General features: G+C 42.1%; 1 protein-coding gene across 1 annotated transcript; it reads right to left on the reverse strand.

Annotated features, from left to right (window-relative positions):
- Window positions 1-806: 806 nt before the first annotated feature.
- caap1 (caspase activity and apoptosis inhibitor 1) lies at window positions 807-3,487 on the reverse strand. The gene is made up of 6 exons (XM_004554471.5): window positions 3,282-3,487; window positions 2,342-2,533; window positions 1,853-1,937; window positions 1,700-1,757; window positions 1,553-1,620; window positions 807-1,435 (listed from the first exon to the last, which is right to left on the reverse strand). Exons 1-6 carry the CDS (start codon window positions 3,384-3,386, stop codon window positions 972-974), a joined length of 972 nt encoding a protein of 323 aa, XP_004554528.2. The 5' UTR covers window positions 3,387-3,487; the 3' UTR covers window positions 807-971.
- Between the last annotated feature and the right edge of the window lie 15,480 nt (window positions 3,488-18,967).

Raw genomic sequence — 18,967 nt, forward strand, 5'->3', positions numbered from 1 at the left:
CTGGAGGCAACTGGCTTCTTATTGCACATTTCATTGTCTCCTTCGGGGTAGTGGGATAGAAAGCCTTTCTTCTCTTCATCTGCATGTAATTGCGTGCACACGGACACACACATACATGCAGCAACCACACAGTTTATGCTGGAGCAAAGCTTTAGAATAAATCAGATCAAAAGAAACTGCCCTGTTAGGCTAACAGATGCTATTAATTCTCGCTGACTGACAAAAGCACGAGAAGCAGAATTTAATTTAAAGTTATCCTGGTGGGACAGCTGGCAGGGTCTTTGTTTTGATCTACAGGAGTGAGTGGGTAGCTGTCTAATCATATCATGCACTCGTGTCATTTTTGAGCCAGTGGGTAGTTTATGACCACTTGAAGGCTTTTCGGTTCCTTATCGGGCGGGCAGAGCAGAGTATAGCGGGATTTTGTATTCCTGTGCACGCTTTCAGTTTAACAAGTCAAACAGGTGTTGGGTGAAGAAAGGCTTCAAGTGTCTACAAGATACAAACAGCACTGCAATCACCTGCTCTGCCTTACAAACCTATGAAGTAACACACTTTTCTGATCCTCTCACATCCTCTAAGGCTGACTCGAGGACAGCTGCGTTTCCAAGTGACATCATTATTAAGAAAACCTGACTCTGACTGGTGCCCGAGACCACTTTCAGTGTAATGTGAGCCTATAAACATGCCCTTGCTGTCCTCTCGCAGATTAGACACAGCCCTGCGGATGTGCTCTGACAGCGTAACACTGCCATCTAGTGCTCGATGGGAGAAACACATTTGGAAAAGTGATATCCAATCCCACGCAGGAGGAGGGGTCTTTGTTTAATGCAAAAACACAATTAAACACCATCTAGAAATCATTCCAATGTGGAGCAAAACAAACACATCATGCTGTACCCTCTACAAACAAGACAGGATGTGCAAACTGAATCGTTTTAAGAGCATTAACCATTCAAGTAAAAGACACGCTACGTGTTTGGCGTTACATGAGGGGTTTTCCCGTTACTTGCTTTCATTAGAGCCTTTATGGCTCTTGCTCTCATTTCCAGCTCCAGCAGCTCCAGCTGCTGAATCGACGGCTTACAAACGGCCGGGTCGCCGCTAGAAACGGGTCCGCTGACATCTGGGGACTGCAGCGGTGTGCTCTGTTCTTTGGCCGCGTCTTTGATGGGAGTGGAGGAGCACGCCAAGATCTCGCTCACGCTCTTGTCTATGTCACTTTGAATGTCTTTCTTCGGCTCTGGATTTGCCGGCTCCGGCTTTGCAGCCGGGTCAGTGCACAGCCTGCTGTTGTCATCGTCGTCTCCCTCCTTCACTGCCGCAGTCTGCTCCTCTTTAACGGTCTGCTCCTCTTTGGGTCCTTCTATGTCGCTGTCGTAAGTGTCTGCGTTTATGCTGAGGACGTCGCTCTCTTCACCAGAGCCGCCACCCTCTGCGAAGAAAATTACAGTCATTTAAAAATGTGAAACGTCCCTTTACGGCCTCCTTCTGTCTTTGAAGTCTATAAACGCCTCGGGGATGTTCTTTGTAGTCATTACATATTAATTACCTTGCTTTGGGTCCTCGCTTTTTGCAGTTTCCTTGAGGCACGATGTAGAGTCTACAATACTGTCTTGCCTTGGCGGGGGAAAAATAAACATGTGAAATAAAAACACAGTCACAGCGTAGTTGTTCTCTGATTAACTGTTTCACTCACTGGCTTTCCAAAGACTCTTCAGAGTTTTCATTGTCATTCCCGGCAGTCACTTCCTCCCCTTAACACAACGACACATTTTATGTGAAATTAAATGTTTTGCAGAAGTTTCAAAATGATTTTTTTTTATAAAATAGAAACATGCTTCAGTCTTACCTGCTAAGATCTGAATGAGATTTTTCTCCGTGATGGGTTCCAGCTGCTCCCAACACAGCGTTTTGATTTCCTCTACACTGCATTCCTGTAAACGACAACATCTTTAAAACGTATCTCAGATACTCCCGTCTTCATGAGAACTAATCAGCTCTTTTTATTTTCAGATAAAGAGGAAAAGTCATACCAGCGACTTGGCAACAAATATTTAAAAATAGCAGGTAAAGTCCAGCTGTTTGGAAATGAAAACCAGTGATGTGTGCCACCACTTCACAAAACACAAACACAAATTAAATGTTAAACTCAGGGTCTACTGTAGGGCAGACAGAAAGTTTGGCAAGAATCTGGGCAAAAATATTCTTTGGGTATTAATTATAATTTATTAAAGAAACACACAAGTGCTTGATGCAGGTGGTCCAATCAGTACAGAGTCACAATAAGATGTTGAGTTTTGCAGATAACCGACAACGAAAGCTTTTTTGATCAAATCACCTTGAGTTCATCAGGAAGCATCTTCCGTAGCTTCTTCTCCCCCAGCACATGGAAGCACTGCTCCAGCATCTCCCGCTTGTCACCGACGTAAGCTGTGATGGGCTGGAAGGCCAGGCTGAGGTCCAGTCCCCCTTCCTCAATGTCACTGCCAATCTTGTCAAGCTCAGGATCAGCAAGTTCGTCCTTGGATTCCTTTAAGTTGGGAAGACAAACTAAAACACGCAGCTGCACTCGTATACACAGAATATGCTCTGCAAACTTAAATACAGTCTCCACGGTTAGGAAACAAATAATTTGAACACAATGTTGTGACTCAGGCTGTTTTCATTAATTTTTTTTTTGTTAAAGAGAAGATACACTCAGTTAATTAAATAGTGTAACAGCATGAAATCCAGCAGCACAGTTTGCATTTAAAGGGATCATTAAAATTCATCCAAAGCAAATTTTACTGCTGCCTAGTGGCTGAAATCCTTTAATTGGTTCTTGTTAGCTAAAAAAATAACTACACTAAAAAAAAAAGATTTAAAAAAGACAAATTAAGACTTTCCTTTTATTATATTTAGACACTGCAGTGAATAAGCAGAGCAAACAATTCATTCAGTGCGACTTAATCAAAGTATTTATAAAGCAGTAACACGATGGTTTTCCCTCAGAGAGCACCAAACCAACAGTGAGGCTTTAACGCTAAAATAAAGTTGTTGTGACGATGCAAACATAACACATAACGCAATAATAACAATAATAATCGAGAGACACTCGATGTACACAAAACGCCAAATGCGTCAACTTTTCAATCATTTAAAACCAGTACGTAAATTTTAAACACAATTTAATTTACCCTCACATTTACCCTAAACTTATTCACATATATTTGTGGCTGTTATACTCCTGAACTTCTTTTCTATGGAGTTTAGCAAGGCGCTAGTCCCGAAAGCCTCACCTCTAAACCGGGCCCCGTACTCCTGCGTTTACCGCTGTCATGTCGCTCCTCGGACTGAAAGTGCTTCCTTTTCTTCTCACTGGTGCTTGATTTCTTTTTGAGCATTTTAAACCCACTCAAATTAGTCCTCCACTGAAAGCCGCTACAACCGCCGAAGCTAAAGGTCGCGGGAAACACACGTCATAAGCGAGCGACGGCTTCTTCTTTGCGTCTTATCTGTGGCATTTATCGCCACCTACCGGACAGGAGCGGTTCCAGCTCGTGGCTCTCAGTGATGTCACTCACTGAGACTGGTTTGTTTATGCCACAGGCTTAGCTGATGGTAAAAGAATGGAGAATTCATTTAAAAGGTGAAATACGGTGCTTTTAAAATGTACTGACACAATACTGTGAGAAGTCAAAGGAGCTTGTAAAGAAAAGCGTCTGGACTTCTTTAAGTTGCTTGAAGACGTTTCACCTCTCATCCGAGAAGCTTCTTCAGTTCTAAGGTCAAATGGCAGAGAGTCCCAGATTTAAACCCAGTGGGGGTATCCCCCCCAAAGAGGGACAAAAGGACCCCCTGATGATCCTCTAATCACCCTGTGAGCGACCATCTTTGAACAGAGGTGGTGGTTTACGACACCAACTGTCTGTCATCTATAATCCAGTTTTAAGTTCTCTCCCCAGGCGCCTTAACGCCCACTCACATCCGGCCCAGGATGTGATCTGACCTCAGGAAATCACAAGATAAGGTGGGGCCAGGTTTCACAATGAACTCACCCGAAACCCTGGCTGATTGGGACCCACACCCGCTTTCACACCTTGGCTCAGGTGATTAGAGGATCATCAGGGGGTCCTTTTGTCCCTCTTTGGGGGGATACCCCCACTGGGATTAAATCTGGGACTCTCTGCCATTTGACCTTAGAACTGAAGAAGCTTATCGGATGAGAAGTGAAACGTCTTCAAGCAACTTAAAGAAGTCCAGACGCTTTTCTTTACAAGCTCCTTTGACTACGATGACCTGGATGACTGAGAACCTTCACAGACAATACTGTGAGAAAGTTTTGAGCCAGCCCTGGATTTCTTCATATTTAAATGTAAACACAGCATATGAGGTAAAAACAGAGTTTGTACATGTCTAACCAGCTTGAAAGACAATATTTGCTATGACCACCTTTATTCTTCAGCACAGCCTGAACTCTCTTAGAGGCTTTCTTGTAATTTCTTATTCCCCCCCCCCCCCCTTTTTTTTCTTTTTACAGCATCCTGAGTTTTGGGGAAATCGTGTTTCTCATGGTTCCTCACTGCTGAATCATTAAAAGAGCGCTGTAACATTAATAAGCACTATTGTGTGAATAACAAGCGAGTTCAGTCTATCAGTTCCCACCTGCTAACTAACAGCTCTGGCTCCAGGTGCAGCAGCAAAGCCTGCGGGGCTCGATGCTACGCCACATTCACCTGCAAACGTCTGTAATTCTGACTAAAACCTTCTCTCACAGCGTGTAGAGCGCACATACATTTCAACTGTAGCCCGTCATCATTTTACTCTTCAAAGCTTGCTCGGATTACACTGACAGTCAGCCACTTCCCTTTCTACATGGCAGCCATGTGAATTCACATGTTTCCCATCCCATCACCGTGTCATCAAACGCTGCGTATCTGATTTATCACTGCAAAACCTTCAAACCTGCTGCCTACATCTTTGAAGTTAGCATATTTATATTATAAAAAAGCATAATAATGATAGATTATTGCAGAAAAGCTGCACAAGCAACAATCAGAAACAAAGGGACGCATCTAAAGTTCTGTAAGTTTAATTTAATGAAGGCTGATGTTATTTACTCGACCCTCTTTGCTTCACTTAAAGAATATGTTCACATTAGCTTCTGCTTGGAGCAAAATTACACTATATTTAGCCAATAAATAAACCTGCTGCCAGGTAGCCAAGCATTTTATTTGTCTGGACTGGAACACAAGTTTCAAGGTGTTGACGACACAAGCAAGCTGTAAATCACTCTAATTGGCTTCCCGCCTCTGCCTGAAATAAGGCGGGAGCCAATACCGTGGCTGCCCGGGCTCTGTGGCGACAGCTGTCTCCACATAATGCAGGTTGTTATCCTGATGCCATCCACCGAATTATGCAGTGGATGCGGTGGGAGGCGCGCATCGATCACAATCACGTCACAGTGTGTTTTCCTTGCAACATCTGCTCCCGTGTGTCTGGATATCACCTCATTAAAAGGGCAACGATGGAGCCGGCACTGTGGAGGAGGGCGCCGCGTTTGGAGAGCGGAGAAAAGAATCAGAAGAAAAAGAGGGGAAAAACACAACAACAACAACAACTTTGACAACTACAGCCAAAACGTTTCCATCAAAAGTGATGTCGCTTTGTGACGGTTCTGCTTGAAGGGAACAAAAGGCACTCAAGGCTCGGCTGTTTAATGAAGGATTTCAGCTAATTGAGACACACGGCCATTAGCTGAAAGCCTTTTGCTGTTTTTCCTCGTTTGGTTTGCTTTCGTAATGCATGCAAAATGATAAATCATAGAAATAAAGACGCATTCTTCAGTCACTGAAAGGGAGATTAGAGATTAGAAAACTCTGAGAGCTAAGAAAGTTATTTATCAGTGGAAACAAAGGCACGAAAAAAGAAAACAAGACTACGACTGAACAGGAAAGCAAATGGAAACTACACAGCTGCTGTTGGATCTAATGCAGGAACTGATAGTGGAAGTATTTCTACATTGTTCTCAGTTTAAAATACTGTCACACCGTAGCTCACACTCTAAGTGCGCTCTTCTGCACTTTATCGCACTTTTCCTCCCACTATTCTCGCAATCAGCCACATGTGGCTAAGTTAACTTGTGCACAGTAATCTGGCTTCTGCATAACCGAAGCAAAGGGTGGTTTTGCCACACAGTTACATAAAAATCATCCAAAGAAACGACTTCCATCGTCTTTAGATCGACTGAACATTGCGACATCTGTAGAAAAGCCTTTAAAAATAATTATCGTCCTCAAATGAAAAGCACCTTCATTAAATTCGGAGCTTATTTATCAGCTTATTAATTTCATCGCCTCAGGGACGCGAACACCTTTCACCAAGCGAGCAAACACGCAACCCTCCAATCAACACCTGCCACTGACAAGTCAACACTTATTGACAGCGGGCTTATTTTTAGTGAAGAATAACAACTTCACTGCCAACTGTGATACATGGTCCAACTGTGTGTTTCTACCCAAACCAACTGACACATATCAGAGACTGAGGCAGAGCTTTAGACAAAGCTGTGCTTTCTCAAATGCCAAATGCTCTCCGAATGTGGAAAAAAAACCCACAGTCTTATCACTGTAAGAGCAGAAGAGCGAGAAAATGTGGGTAGTTTTATTTAAGATGACTTCAAACTGGTCAGTAATAATAATTAAAGATAAAACTGGTGTTTTCCCTCTAACCTAAAGTCTAAACATTCAGAAATAAAGTGACTATGATCAAAAAAATGAAGCAACGCTGACCTCTTGCTGCTTTGTTCGGGAGGTCAAGGAGACCGAGTAAGCCAGACGGCTTCGTGCTCGCTCTTTATTGGTTTTCAGCTCATCAGATCAGAGTGGCTAAAGCTCAGGGGAGCACAGAACACAGCGAGTCATGACTCCATATCTAACAGTCGCTGGAGCTGGAGCAGGCTGAGAGGCTATTGACACTCACCCGCTTTAGTATTGTGCCACTGATACAAAGATCTGGCTAAAGACATAACAACCAAGGAGCGAAGACGTGACGCCAAATAAAGAGTGAAATGTAAAATGTGAAAGCAGTGGATCAACGGCCATCCAGACTGTGAACATGCTTTCAGTGAGTAGCCTCAGCTAACATCCATGCTAACAGTTTTGTTTTTAAAAAGCCAATTAAATTTAATCTGTAACTACTGACTGGTGTTCTGTCCTAAACACTGCTCTCGTCCACGTTTATTCTTTTGTTATCAAGCAAAAAAACAACATAAGCACTAACTTGCTTCTCCTTGATTCAAACATTTGAAGAACAGGTGATAAATTATCCGGTCATTAAGTGATGACATGACAAATCCTACTTCCGGGTCTAAAGTAATCTGCGTTTAATATGGCTTTTGTGTTGTTAACATGTTTAATGTTTTGTATTTTCTTCTATTTAATCTCAAAAAGCTCCTAAAACAGTCAGTGATCACTGTTGACCTCCCTCGGCTTTTATTACCGCTAATCATTTATTTATCAATCAATCAATCAATCAATCAATCAATCAATCAATCAATCAAAGCTTTATTCGTCACATGCAGGTTGCCCTGCAGTGAAATGGGACCCCCCCCCGACCTTACACATATAGCACAAACATTACATGGGGATACAGGTCGGAGATTGGTAGAATCAGAGAAAAAAAACATTGAAATGTACACTACAGTGGGGAAAGTACAAGAGGAAAAAAGAGACCCCTACTCATGCTGTGCTTCCATGGTAGGACAGCATGAGAACAGGAAACAAAAAAAACTCCTTTGCACAAAAAAGCACATAAATGTCCACAGCACAACATTGTGAAGACATGACAAGCCACAGGGGTGGGTGAGGAGTAATCCGAAGAAACACAGCAGCCACCCTGCACAGCGCTATCATTCCAGCGCGGCACACAGACCCGCCGTGTTCCCTCGCCGGAAACAAGCATCGAAGGCGTTGGAAAGGGAGGGGGGATGAGTGAGAGCTCAGTTTTTAAAACCTTAGGATGTAACTACAGCCCAGCCCATGCAGCAGTATATGAATGACTAACCTCGTATTGTGGATGGATTATCTCAGTTGTTCTCCTGGCTGAAGTTTGGTCCTTTTACAGCATCCTGCCATGCGATTACATTTGTTCCTGACCACCGAGAACACTCACGTTAACTTTTATCGAGTGGAAAAAAAGTTAGCTTGTTTATATTATGCTAACATAGCTGTGTCGCTAGCGGTCACGTAGCACATCATTATATACCAGCTAGCCCAACTTCAGTAAGCCTACAAACGTCACTGCTGTTTAGTTTTCTGTCTTCATTTATGTTGGAAGTAATAACAGAGCTGTACGCTTTAATTTGTTCCCAAAACCCGCAGTCAGGACATGCTATATTGTATTTAGATAGGAGCTAGCGAGCTAACTTCCTGCTAACTTCTAACTCCGTTAAATGTCATAAATTCCGTTTTCATGGATGCCTGGATGTTAAACTCAATTGTTACACCTGGTAGAGCAGAACGCTGATCATTTTATTAGAGATGAAAGACTTTAGACAGTTTTTCAACTCTCAGTAATGCCATAGTGATCGTTTGATATATGGACCTGCAGCGGAGTTTAGTGACGTCAGACTGAACGACCGGATTAGGTACGCCTCTTCAGCTGCTCATTAATTATTATATATTCTATATTATAATTGTTAGAAAATGAAACGATACTTTTGAATTTTTCCGCTTGTATTCGTGGAGATGACATACTGTAATGTTCAGCTGTTGTGTCAAGATAAAGAAGAAGATTACATTAGGAACATGTGGCACACACTGACTAAATGTTTACATTCAGCGGTTTTGAAAAACAAGCTATAGCTGCACATAAACCGCTGAATAAAGGCTCTAAGGGGCCACTCGCTCTATGTCTGGCTCTGGATCAGACTACAGCAGCTCTGCTGCCTCCCTCATTCAGCATGCTGTTAACTGAAATATCAATTGTTCACACTTAAGCAGCAGTCTTTTTCCACAGTGCTGCAAGGCAGCTTGTTAGAGGACAGCATAAACAAACCGACACGTACACAGTTTGTCACCTCGAGCAGCGAAAGCCAGCGATGTCTATTAAAATCTCTTCATTGACATCGAGGGCCAGTGGAGCTCATCAAGAACAGCAGTCGCGGCAGAGTGAAGTTGATTTGAATCACGGGCAAAACAGGAAATGAGAAACACTCTTACAGTGTTGCCTCTTGGCGTGCGCCAGTCGGTTTAGACTATAACAGAGGCCTCTTAAATATTCATGAGTCTGCTGCGGTTTGAAGCAGACATGTTGAAGTGCAACAAGTGTACGGCCTCGCTGAAGTCAGGAAAATTCAAGCAGGAGCTTAAAAGGGATGATTATGATTAACGTGATGTGAGAAAATATTGCCTAAAGAACACCGGAGCAGTTATAGGACACACTGACTGCCTGATGAAGCGTGACTGGAAAGTTGTTATCCACTGAACACACCCTGGAAAATCCTGGAAAAGTTACATGAAGTTACAAAATGATCTTCATTAGAAAATAGCAACTGAGCCCATTAAGTGTCAGGAGGACACCACCCAGACTTCTGTCCATCCAGAATTCTCCACAGACATCTCCCCCTACTGGCCATTAAAAAGAATGCATGTTTAAAGGCACTTCAGAGTCGACTCCATGCTTTCTGTGGCCTTAATGAGAGTCTAAAGGGGTATCAAACATAAAACCAGGGTGCCAGAATCAACATGACAAAGACTCCAATCCGGCGAACTAGACTGCTTTAAAAAAGGTGAAGGAGGGCATACATTTTGGGCTTTTACTGACCTTTCCCAAGGCCTTTCAAACTATTTAAAGCAATTGAATAACTGCTAAACAATTAAATGTGAGAGAAATTCCTGTTACTTCATAATCTACAATAGAACTTCTGTTTTTCACAACTCGTCCACAGTAAAAAAAAAAAAGAAAGAAAAATAGATGTTGTTTGTTAATAAAACAAAACCCTTTTGGTTTATAATAACTAAAAGACAGTCTGGACAATGGGCTATCAGACCTTTTCTGTAATTTCACACATTTATTTCTTACACAGTCATTAACTACTAGAGCAATTTTCTGTCATTTTAGATTAAAGTGGGCTGTATGGAAAAATGAGATTGACATCCCTGGCCTAAACAAATATTATGCAAAGATTACATTAAAATGACAATGCATACAAAAACAAAACAAAACTGCAATACAATAAAAAAAATAAATAAATAAACAAGAGTATTGACACAGCTGCCAAAACATAGGCTACGTCTGCACTAATCCGGATAAATTTGAAAACTGCATTTTCTAAAAACGCTCTGCATCCACACTATCGTTTTCATCCTCACAGAAAACACTTATGGTCCTGTACTGCGCATGCGTGAAACGTAAGACGATTCGACCTGCGTCATTTCCATCTGCTGTTTATTTACTTTCCAAGTTATTAGAACGTCTCGGCACAATGTCGAGGAAAAGCGCCGAGTTTTATCTGGAGCTACCTGGAGCATGTACAAACTGATATTAATCTTTAATAGGGCTGTCAAAATTGAGAGTAAACCAAACAACTCCTGTACAATGCCGTCCCCTGTCTTCGTTGAATTGGTCACATGACTGCATCATATGACTAAAATGCGTCATTGTTTTTCGAAAGCCTCCGTTTTCGCTGTCCACACTGCCACGCGAAAACGGCTTTTCAGATTTATCCACTTTGGAGAGCGTTTTCAAAAAGCTCCATTTCCCTTGACCAAAAACGCCATCTCAGTGTGGACAGAAGGCCAAAACGGAGAGAAAAAGATGTGTTTTCAAACGAAAAGCATGGTCTATTTGATTTATCTGTACATTTCATGCATGAAACATGATCCTCATTGGGTTGGTTGAACCTCTTGGACTTCATGTCTGTGCTTTAAAGGTTGAGGGAACCTCGTCAAACTGTTAAAAGACTGAGAACAAAAAGTAGACTCCACTGGTAGTACCCATCAGCCTCCTAGTAGATTCACCTATGGTATCAATTTGAACATCATACTTCACCTTGTTCTCGAGTTATCATGTTCATAAACGTAGATTTCCACCCCGCCAATCCGCCGGCCTGTTGGGGTGAAGACGACACCCCATGAGCCTTTTATTGCTGAGTAGTAAAAAAGGAAGTGGAGCTTGAGCGGACACCATGTCAACAAAGAAGTCCATAATTCCTATGTGGGGCCCCGAGCAGATTCGATAATTGCATTCAATGCTGCATAAACCAGCATTTGAATACCACAAGTGAACCCAACACAAAGCATGAACTTTATGGACGAGATGTCCTAGAAGTTTTTATAACCGGGGAAAGTTTCCACTGCTCATTGACAACTGAGTAAACTCAGTTTGACAATAACAGCTGAAGAGAACAAACAAGTAGAAGTGCTGGGCCTTGAGCTGAGGTTGATGCAGCTGTTGTCTCTGAGGTCAAAAATGAGCCGTCAAATTCAATATTCCATCAGAGCGCTTTGTGCAACGCGGTCGTTCTTTTCACGTCCTGCTCGACAGTCGAAATCGCAGGGGCAATGCATGGCGTGACTTCTATTAGATGAAATTAATGTCAACACAATGACAATAAATAAAAGAAGCTACTTTCAGCTGATCGTATATTCACAAGGAGTCGCCACATGTTTGATTTGGCAGATTTTTACCCCAGATGCCCTTCCTGACACAACGCTGAAACCATTTGTGTTTCCTCCTGGGACTGAACTGGGGACCTTTTACTTATCCAATACACTGCGTCAAGCAACACAATGGTGGAGATAACTTCTATTGAACAAATGCTTTTTCTTTGTTTATTAGAAGAGGTTTAATGACACTGAAAACAACACAAAAAATAAGGCTGCATGGTCTTAAAATTCACCAAAATGCACATGATGAGCCAGTGTGAGCACCTCTATTAAAGCAGAGGTTTTAGCAGTTTGCTGGTTGGGTGTTGACACAATGCCAAAGAGGAAAGACATCATCAATTATCTTAAAGAATTGTTGCTGCCCATCAATCATTTCCATGTCCATCATTCAGCAGTGAGAAAGATTATTCACAAGTGGAAAACACTGACGCTGGCTGCCAAGCTTCCTATGACTGGATATCCCAGCAAATTCACCCCAAAGTTAGACTATGCAATGCTCAGTACGACCTCAAAAAACCCAAGAGAACCATTGCAGACTCAACCGGCCTCAGTTAGCTTGTTAAAAGTTAAAGCTCACGACAGTAGAATTAGAAAAAGACTGAACAATTATACCGTAGCTTCTCTCTTATCAACACCTCGTGCCAACTGTTAAGCATGGTGGTGAAGGCGTGAAGATTTGGGCTTGTTTTGCAACCACATAAAAAGCCTGCTTTGCAGTCTCTGAGTTAATTCCTCTGTAGGCTATTTATCCATCAACTAAAGCTCAGGCATACTGGGTCTAACAACAGGACAATCATCCCAAGCACAGCAGCAGATCTACAACACAGTGGGACCAGTCAAACTCCAGACCTCATGGTGATTGACATGCTGTTGAATACCCACCTGGCAGACATGCCGTTGGGCGCTGAAAGTTGACACCTCACAGATTCTGAGGCTGCATCAACATCATCGTGAATTCCCTCTTACTTTGGCTGTTTTGCTTCCACCACGATAAAATCAGACTTCCTGCACAGCGCTTTCTCTCTCTCAGTGTACTCTGAGACCAGTTTCCCATCACAAATCTCACTTTTCTGCATTATTTGCTTGCTTATTGTGCGCCAGTCTACTGTTATGTACAGTACTGTCGGTCGCAGCTTCTTTTTTTCCAAAAATGACCTCCGACAAGAGAGCTTAATTTCTGCTGTTCAATACCGAAGAAATGTCAACTTTTACAAATGAGGCCAAATTGCAAAACGCTTCGTTCTGTCTCTAATAAAACCTCTGTAACTTTGCTCTGCTTCATTTCAGCAGCATCAGGTAATGCTCATATGCTGATTCATGGGTTTCCTCCTTTTTTTGATCTACTCTGTTTTTAAGGGGGTTATCTGCTATAAAAAGCCAGGCGTTTCTTTGCGTTTTATCCTCAGTTACTTCGACACAAAGACGTCTGCTGTGATGTTTACACCTCTGATGAAGTCTCACAAGTGTCAGCTAGTTCTATAAGCTACTGAATCATGGGGTGTATGTAGTTTTCCACACACCTGTCATATTGTTTGTGTTTTAAGGTTGGGTAAGGACTAGATTTGTTTAGATTTTGTGATATGTAAAACCTTAGGGCTGCTCGATTATGGCAAAAATGATGATCACGATTATTTTCACTGAAATTGAGATCTCGATTATTTGACGATATTTATTTAACCCTTTAAGACCTACTATAGAACCAAGTCCGCCAGAGCTTATATTATATTTTTACATGTTGTAGTGCCATTTGTGGGAGCATTTCAATTTGCTATACAACTATTATAGCCCATATTTTAATAATATGTATGCATTAAGTACATAGTAACTACATTAATTGCAAAAAAGTGCAATAAACTACAAAAAAAATTGAAAATCATTTTTGTTTTTTTTACATATATTTCTACTTGGAGAAATTTAAGAGGCTTATCCTTCAAAACTTTAAATACAAAAAAGTTGCAAAAAATAGTTTACAACAACAGGAAATTTATTTTGAGTGTCTTCATAGTTTTATTTTGGATATACACCAATTTTTATATACTGCAGGAAAAACGAAAAAACAATCCTATGATGCAAATTTGCAAAGAAAACAGCATGTGCATCAAAATAAAATATTTCCAGCAGTGCAATTCGAGTTCTAAGCATCCCAGCAACTATTCAGAAAAGTCAAACATGACCAGTATAGGTTTTTAAGGCCTACAAGTAAAAAAACTACAATTTCCGTGAAAATGACATCACTTCCGGTTTCGGGCAGGAAATGGCGGACATGTGACAGTTCGCGCTGACGTCTGTTTAACTGTGGGAAGTGTTACGAACAGCTGATCAGATCGGCAAAGCGTGTTTCTGGAATATTATGTTTTTGTTGCTGCAAGCGCTTTTTATGCAATTTTTGCAAAGCTTTATGTGGAAGGAAACCGTGACCGAGGACAAGCTGATGGCATAAGATGTAAGTACAACTCCTCCGGTTTCATATGCAAAACAAATTATTGCGCTAGCTTACACGGTTTCGGTTCTACAGGGATTTAAAAATAGTTACACAAAACGGAGCGTGCTGCTCTGACCGGCTTTAAAGGGTTAACAATGACTTTAAAAAAATAATATAAAATAGTGTGCAACACCAGTGAAGTTTTTTTAACCTTTCTTTTCAACCAACGGCAGTCACTCTCCTCTCCAAATAACTTCTGCTTAGCTTTCCGAGCTTCCCTCGGGTCCTCTTAATCAGCGGTCTCCAACCTTTTTTGCGCCACGGACGGTTTATGCCCGACAATATTTTCACGGACCGGCCTTTAAGGTGTCGCGGATAAATGAAGGAGGGGCTAATAATCGGCTCCGTCATTTTTAATGATTGTTGAAAGCCCAGATCGTAATCGTGATTAAAATTCGATTAATTGAGCAGCCCTATAAAACCTTATAACTAACAGAGAGTACACTTTCTTTTTACCATGACTAGGTTTCCTTCACATCCTGGATTTACTATCAGAAATGAGTCTGCCAGAGACTATAACACACTAACTTAACTGAGGCAGATTTTTATTAAGTTTTTTTTTACTCCTGAGAATTCACACTTTATTCCTCCATCCAAATAGTCTGGAGAATATCATCTTAAATCAACAGTGCGCCCAAGGAAATTTTTTTTTATATTTTAAAACGAGGCTTTTTTCACAACTGGTGTGCATTTCATATAAACCAGTCGAGTGATGTCAGTCATACTCATATTTCAGCTGTCACCGCAGTAGCTTTTTTTTCTGCTGGGATAAGCCTCCCGCTACTTATGCTATAAGCCTTGAAATTGTTTAGTAAATAACAACATGAAAAGTGCATTTCTTCAGAGATAAGGCAATGGATGAGGGATGAAAACGACACTGACGTGTCTCATCTTCACGCATCCATGTGGGAGCAGCTTAGGAATAAGCAACATGTGAAGGCAGTGTGTGGGAAAAGGAGGATGAGGAGATATCGGGAACTCATCCCATCTGCACTCCTGCGGAGAAAGAGCAATGAACTTTGAAGTTTCTTTGGAGCGCAACCAGCAGCTCGCTCGCGAGGTTCCCAAGAGCTGTGCTCAGTGTGTGTTCGAGTTAGAGTGAGTGAACAAGCAGGCACAGATAGCCTGTCGGGCTTAGCAGGGTGAAATGAGGACCAGGCACGGGGTGGGATTTGGCTTTCCTCTCTCCTTTGATTCAGTAATTGAGGGCTAAGACTGGGAGAGGGAAACTGACAGACTTTTGGCCCTCGAGGGCTGACCCCTAGCTTCCCAGAATCCTCGGGGACTACTTCGTTTCCAGATCGCTCAGCATGGGTTGAGAACATGCATTTCTTATTTAATACAGAAGAGAAACAAAGAGGTGAGGCAATTGTTATCTGCTATTGTCTCAGACCGACCTCACCAGCTCACTGAGAACAAAACCTGCTGTAGAAACAGGAGGCTGCAGGACAGAAACATTCGTTAAACGTAAATGGTCTGCCTCGTAATCTCAGCACGTCTACAGAGGAGGTTGCAACAGGATTCCCATTCACTCCATTACACAGCAATGGTAACAATAGAGTGGCACGTGGAGGAGCCACGAATCAAACAGCTAACTGTGGAAACTAACAGACAACCTGCGTCAACCAACAGCTCCAGGAAAGGAAAGGAAATGTTTAAGAATAGAGACGTCTGTGAAGGTTCTCAGTCATCCATCTCAGGAACCTCAGGATCTCAGGAATTCGCATGATAAGGTGGGGCCAGGTTTCACAATGAGCTCACCCAAAACCCTGGCTGATTGGGACCCACACCCAGTTTCACACCTTGGCTCAGGCGATTAGAGGATCATCAGGGGGTCCTTTTGTCCCTCTGGGGGTGGGGATACTCCCACTAGGTTTATATCTGGGACTCTCCACCATTTGACCTTAGAACTGAAGAAGCTTCTCGGATGAGAGGTGAAACGTCTTCAAGCAACTTAAACAAGTCCAGACGCTTTTCTTTACAAGCTCCTTTGACTAAGAATAGAGACTCTACCAGAAAAAAGAACAACTACAAATCCCAGTGGTTAGAAACTCTGCTATTCCCAACAAAATCACCACAGTGTTAGCAAGTTATTGTTTACCATGCTATCAAGTGCTACAACTGCAAAATCTCTGCAGCAATTGAACACATATTGGGATGTTTTAGTCAGGAGGGAGGTCACTGAGCAACCATAGGCGTATGTCAGAAGTAGCTCCACTTCCAGTATGAGAGGGAGTCCACACAAGTATGTGAACATTAGCTGGTTTATTTACAAAAGGGCAAAGCGGGAAGCGCTAAATCAGTAGTGTGGTTTGTGCTTGGATGAGTAAGCAGAGGGTGTGTGTGTGTGTTTGTGTGTCTGTGTCCATCAGCCTAGGAGTCTGTCTGTAACGTGGAGGAGAGGAGAAGAGAGAGAAAAAGTGGCCAGGCCAGGTCCTTTTATACTGCAGGCTGCAATCAGCCCCCTGATGACAGGCAGCTGGCTGGGCTTCCTCAGATCCACCCCAGGGGAACATGACCTACAAGACAGAGTCCAAGGGAGACTCTGACCAGCTGATGGCAGAACTGCCACTAGCCATCCCTTCAATCATCACCACTGACAAAATGCATTTACTACATGGGTTACCTTAGTTACCATTTGCACCCATGCCAACTCCCCTCTACCTAAAAAAGCATGTCTCAGAGATTGTAAGCTGGAAACACCAGAAACTGATGAAAAAAGAAACCAAACAAACACATAATATATTGGAGAGCTAGGCTCGAGACAGGCCATCAACCATCTGAGCCTTTCGGATGACTGATGTCCAGATGGTAAGGCTGTAAAAATAAGCAATTTCATCAGATGCTGATTTGGTTTCTGTAAAGAGTGCAAAAAAAGTAAGGGGACTGTGGCTGGCATCACTGCTAACACTCACTGCAAAAGGTCTCAAAGCTCAACTTAAAGCGAGCGCCTCTTTCTCCACTATACAGTCATTTAGGAAGCAAGAACTGAACCTGTAGGAGAATTAGCTTACTGTCTGCTCAATACCAGCTACATCCTGTTGTAACAATGCTGTTCCAGCACTATTCCCACTTTGCAAGCATCTACTTTCAGCTGGAAAGGATCTTCCACACAAGGAAAAGTGCTGGAGCAGAGGGAAAGAAGAACCTTTTTGACACCTGAAACCTGAACTTTGTGCCTAACAGGTCAGCACAAAGTTTCACAAAAAATTTCCACAATTTTCCCCAATAATAGCCTTGGTATGCCAGATTTCCTTTTTTACAGTGCGAGGAGGGAACACATCTACTTTGGCTCTTATAGGACGACCCTGCCCAACCACCTTACACAAGGAAGTCCCCACAGCCTTAACGTACTTACGCTTGGATTGCCAGAAGGTCAAACAAAGCTTGGATGTCAGTCCAGAAACCACTCGATTCATTATGCGCTGAAATGTGGCAGGAGCATTTCTCAACCCAAACAGTCTAACTGTGCATGAATACAACTGCGGTTTCACACACAAACTCTGCGCAGTGTTTGAAGTTCGTACATGTTGCACGTTGGAGAAGCCTACGTCAGATGTTCATGGACATGAGCTGATCTCTCATGGATGCAGTTGCACATCACACTGGCTTTGTTCGAAGCTACAGCACATATGTTAAAACAAAGCAAAAAGAAATGTTAAACAAGAATACTCAGAGAACGGGCAAGGGCTATTCTAAAACTAATTTATAACATGCTGACGTCATGGCATGACATTATGGCACGACTCTGACATCATAAGGTAGCATATTAAAACAGTAAAAAGAGTTTTGTAAAGCTCTCTTCATGTCCTTTCATATGATATATTACTTGATATACTTCCTGTAAATTCTTTTAAAGGTCCACTTTGACCTTGGGTGCGAAAAGTGAAGGTCAAGGTCAAATGCTTAGTCAACCTTGGTGCTCATGTTCCCCAAAGCCTAGTGTATTGTTGTGAAGTTTGAAAATGGTCCATAAAAAAATGTAATTAAATTAAATCAGCTCGAGCTGTTACGATTTTGACGATAAAACCTGTAAAACTGTGACTCTTAACAAACAGACAGACGGAAAAACAGAACCAATAATACAGCCGTCCCTTTGAGGGGATAATAAAGCAAAAACATTACTATGATAAGATTACATTTGATTTTATATGAGTATAATGGATTACTTCCAGTCAGACTTGGACATATTTATGACTGATTTCAGTAGATTTACCTTCTCTAATGCATTGATTGTGTGGCTTAAAATAGCAAGCAAACAGTACTTTCCTCTTATTTTCATCAGTGAAGCTCAGAGTAAAACAATACAGTATGAAATGCTCTCAATATGTCACCAACCATAATACAACATTCTCAGACTTCCATCTGCTCCACAGCCTCCATCTGCTAAGAAAAACCCTCCACACACTCATATTCATGCTTCACATTCAGCGGACAGCAAAAATGGAAGGAAGTTTGATAAATCATAAGGTAGCTTTGAAGGGACCGGTCTTTGCAGCCATCTCTAAGTATGACTGACAGCAGCCAAGCCTGACATATTAGCACCATTTCCGACTGTCGGGGAGATATTTACAGTCACATAATCCCTGGATTTATCCATGACTAATTTCTCCCTCACACTCTATCTCTTAAAGACTCTGAGAGAGGAATCGAAATCAGGTCAGATAAAAATATATAGAAAGCGACTCAAGGTGCATTTTTTAAAAGCAGTTGTAAACAAATAGAAATTGCAGCACACGGCACAAAACCTCCTATCAGTGTGTCCACTGAGGAAACGGCTGCCACAGGGCGATACTCGCTGCTATTTCCATAGGTGGCAGTGTTTCCCTGCAGA

Source organism: Maylandia zebra, linkage group LG3, assembly GCF_041146795.1.
Source record: "Maylandia zebra isolate NMK-2024a linkage group LG3, Mzebra_GT3a, whole genome shotgun sequence".
Lineage (NCBI taxonomy): Eukaryota > Metazoa > Chordata > Actinopteri > Cichliformes > Cichlidae > Maylandia > Maylandia zebra.

Bases quoted from the DNA above. Each gene is read 5' to 3' on its own strand.
- caap1 (XM_004554471.5), bottom strand. From the start codon at position 3,386: ATGCTCAAAAAGAAATCAAGCACCAGTGAGAAGAAAAGGAAGCACTTT. The intron at 2,534-3,281 runs GTGAGGCTTTCG...CCCAACTTAAAG, and splicing joins GTACGGGGCCCGGTTTAGAG to GAATCCAAGGACGAACTTGC. The intron at 1,938-2,341 runs GTGATTTGATCA...TGTCGTTTACAG, and splicing joins TGCTTCCTGATGAACTCAAG to GAATGCAGTGTAGAGGAAAT.